Below are 3,904 nucleotides of genomic sequence, written 5' to 3' on the forward strand. Positions count from 1 at the left end.
CTGAACCCAACTTACAACAAGATCGCATTCCAACAAGAGAACTCATCTGCTAACAGTCGGTTACTGTTTTCAGCTCGGCTCATCTGTTTGACACACGCACTACGGTATCTCTCACTGTCTTTAACAATGCAATGTAGGACATTTGGGTTCGCATTCATTTAGTTCTGCACTAATCCGGAAAATGTATTTTCCGACTGCAAACTAAACTATATAAAACCGGCTAATGTGTTGTTGAAGCAATAAAATACAAGACAGCGTGTTAGCAGCTCTCCTGTTGTTTCCATCTCACATGTTCAGTTCATGAACTCACCTGAAGTCAGATGCCGACCATCGTCTGTGCTCTCCGACTGCAGAGTTCTCTCTTCTAGTTCTCTCATGAATGTCTTGTAAACTGTTGGTGTCGGTGTGTTTGCTGCCTTTACTGAACTGTTTAGTCAAACGTCACCTTCTGCTGCTGCCGACTGTCTGATACGGAGTTCTGGGAGTTTTTGGCAGCCAATTAAAATGACAAAAGAAGTTGTGATGTTTCATGACGTCCAGTTTTACTCCAACAACACGTAGGTCAAGCAGATGTGACTTCTAACGGTGTGCGTCTTTACTTCCCAAACACACGGTGCTTGTAAACTGCTGTCAGTAGATGTAGCTGTCGTCTTCTTCTAATTAAAAAGGAAGCAGCTGTGGGAGGACATTATGAAGCGACGAAGGTTGTATTTAGCTGATTGTATCTGCAGGAGATTATGAACATGAATGGTGTCGCATCAACCACACAAAGCTGTTGTATATTTGAGTACACCTCCCTGAATCCATCTTCTATCTTCCATTCAAGCTGATTATTTCTCATTGTCTCTTTTTATCTCCGCTCCTCCAGATGGACACGAGGAAACGTCTGGCCAAGATCGTGTTGGTGTTCGTGGGCCTCTTCGCCCTGTGCTGGTTCCCCAACCACGTGCTCTACATGTACCGCTCCTTCCACTACCAGCAGATGGATCTGTCCCTGGCTCACCTCATCATCACCTTGCTGGCCCGAGTCCTCAGCTTCTCCTCGTCCTGCGTCAACCCCTTCGCCCTCTACCTGCTCAGCGAGAGCTTCCGCCGGCACTTCAACAGGTTGGATCTCCTCTCAGTCTCTGGATCGTACTTCAGTCTTTAATGCCTCCGTTAATTAAAGGGACAACTTATGCCAGCGGTAGTGTGTTTGCACATGTAACCATACAAACATTTCTTAAAGGACGAGGCTGATGTTATTCCTTTATATCTTTCATATCGTCAACAAATCCCATAAAGAGAGGTGAAGTCCCTCCCCTCTGGTTTCCACCGTGGGACCTTATTTTGGTAGAAATCTGTCCGACAGTCACCAGCGAGAGAACAATATATTTTTGATCCCGTTAAAGTGTTTCGTTTGAAACCGCTCAGTAAACTTCGTCTCTCGTCTCGCTCAATGTGCGTCACCAACACCAACATGGTCGCTAGCTGGCTAACTTAGCTAACTTAGCTATGTTCTGCGCTCAAATGTAACGTTATCTAACCCGACGCATTTAATCCAGCGACTCTTTTCATCAGCCGGGAAGAGAAAGCAGCAGTGAGAGCCGATAATATGAACATCCTGGTACTAAACACAGAGACGCTTAGAATCTTTCTAATTACGTGTTTTCACAGTCTTATACTTCTGTTACGACAAACTAAGACAAACTTCTTGACTTTTCTTGAAATGATCTATTTTCAGCTGCGGATCGATCTGCCTATAAGAACGAGTCCTTCTTCATCAAACATACATGTGATATTATTTAAACCAGCAGTTAAAAACATTATGGATATGATGGACATCACCTGTCAGCTGGTAGCCAAACAGCTGATGAACCATGTGTGTGTTTGTTGCTGCAGTTTGGCAGGACGCTCCACATTGTTCTGTTGCTCAGAGTAACTGCTGGGACCATGAAGAAGATGGAAACATGCAGAGGAGGACGCGTGGACGATCCTAGAGTCCTCTGCTGATCGTTCCTCTAACATGTAAATGATGAGATCTACTGGAACCATGCGACAGGCTGCTCTCTGTGCACACACTGTGGTCAGTTGTAATTGCAGACTAACCAACACTTTCCAGAAGACTAAAACATTTGTAAAGATAGATTCAGTAAACAAAGCAGACGGTGAGCACTTCCACTTCCTCAATATATGCACTAAATTTCCTTTTGAGAGCTCCCGTTGTGTTACTCTACCTCGGCAAGATGGAAACCCTCTTTAAACCTCATAATCCCTCCAAACACGGCCACTGTCTTTGACTGTCTCAGCGAGCAGCAGGAACCCGGGGACGGGCTTTCACGCTGTCATTCGAGTCGGATGTGCCGGCAAATCCTGACACCTCCGGAGCAGCAGAGAACACGCAGGGAACACGATGCGCCTTCAGGAAGCAGTTATAACGCGGCGGTGGCATGAAGCATGCGCCACAAGTCTCCTGTGTCTGGATTCATTTCTTATTATTCAAAAGGACGTGAAGAGTGAGGATTTCCATAAAGAACGGAAACGTTAAGCCTTCACCTGCTGCAGCCGGGGAACCAGTCAACCACAGTGCAGAGTGAAGGCCTCTGTAATGCTGACTCTCTATCAGGGCCGCACTTCTCTGTCATTCCCGCTTTGTTTTCACACAGGAGGCTCCGTCACACGGCTGCACCGAATGTCTTTAAAAATGTTTTATTGAAGTTTTGGTTTTCGAATGAAGCGTTCATTGTCAGGATGTAAAATCATATTGGGACAATATGATTTTACGTTATTGCGGTCGTATAACTGTAGTTGATGGTGCTGTTAGATTGCTGCTCGACCAGCCAGTTAATAGGTTACAGCTTCATGACGCAGTGAGAGTGCTGAGAGGCTCCACGCCAACAGAGATGGAATAAAGCAGAATATTTTGTTGGATAAAACCATGATGTAGATTCTGGAAATGATTCCATTCTTTCAATACGTTTTGACTTCTGGTCTGAGGAGTGAGACCATTACAGGGACGAGGTGTGCAGTTCCTGTAAGTTATTAATAATCATACTTTGATTGTTGACGTTTTGAATGAACTGTTGGGTTCAGCCTTACTTTGTCATATTTACCATTAGATGAGCACGTTGTCTTGTTTCTCATCTGTAACCCTGCAGACTATCTGAGCCACACAGTCAGTGTTTCTCAGACATTAGTGAACAATGCTCACCAAAAGTCCCGAATCTTTAGTTGCTTGTGTGTCTGACCAACAGACACTCAGTTTAGACCGGAAACAGACTGAGCTTTATTTTGTGCCATTTCTAACCAAAATCCTTCTAGGACCTGTTTGCAGCTAAAACAGTCTTGATTCTGATGAAGACAGTTTTACATGTGAAGTAAACAGTGAGTGCAGATTGTTCCCGTCAGCAGAGAGCTGAGGAGAACAATGCCTTCATACACACAATGCTCCGTAAGCTGCGTATTGTGTTCTTCATTTCTTCTCTTCAGTATCTCCATCAACACATGTTGTGCAGTCAGACAGTGTGTTCATTCACATCAGCCTCACCCACTCACCCACCCACTCATCCACTCACCTACCCACTCACCCACTCATCCACTCACCCACTCATCCACTCACCTACCCACTCACCCACTCATCCACTCACCTACCCACTCACCCACTCATCCACTCACCCACTCATCCACTCACCCACTCATCCACTCACCTACCCACTCACCCACTCATCCACTCACTCACTCACCCACTCACCCGCTCATCAGACGTTACAGTTTGCATTGTTTGTCTGTTTTTGTGAGTGTCTTGTTGTGATCACATGACTTTATGATTTAACAGACGCATGTGTCTCTTGTTCGCGTCCCTTGCTCGCGTCCCTTGTTCGCGTCCCTTGTTCGCGTCCCTTGCTCGCGTCCCTTGCTCGCGTCC

General features: G+C 45.7%; 1 protein-coding gene across 1 annotated transcript in view; it reads left to right on the forward strand.

The window, feature by feature from the left end:
• The first annotated feature begins 587 nt into the window (after positions 1-587).
• Positions 588-3,904, forward strand: part of LOC116376750 (neuromedin-B receptor-like) — a 6,415-nt gene continuing 3,098 nt past the window's right edge. Inside the window, exon 1 of the mRNA XM_031838219.1 lies at positions 588-1,107. Coding sequence (XP_031694079.1) covers positions 869-1,107 — 239 coding nt within the window. The 5' untranslated portion in view covers positions 588-868. The remainder of the gene's footprint in view (positions 1,108-3,904) is intronic.

This window comes from Anarrhichthys ocellatus, unplaced genomic scaffold (genome assembly GCF_004355925.1).
Source record: "Anarrhichthys ocellatus isolate YVR2014 unplaced genomic scaffold, GSC_Weel_1.0 scaffold570, whole genome shotgun sequence".
In the NCBI taxonomy this organism is placed as follows: domain Eukaryota; kingdom Metazoa; phylum Chordata; class Actinopteri; order Perciformes; family Anarhichadidae; genus Anarrhichthys; species Anarrhichthys ocellatus.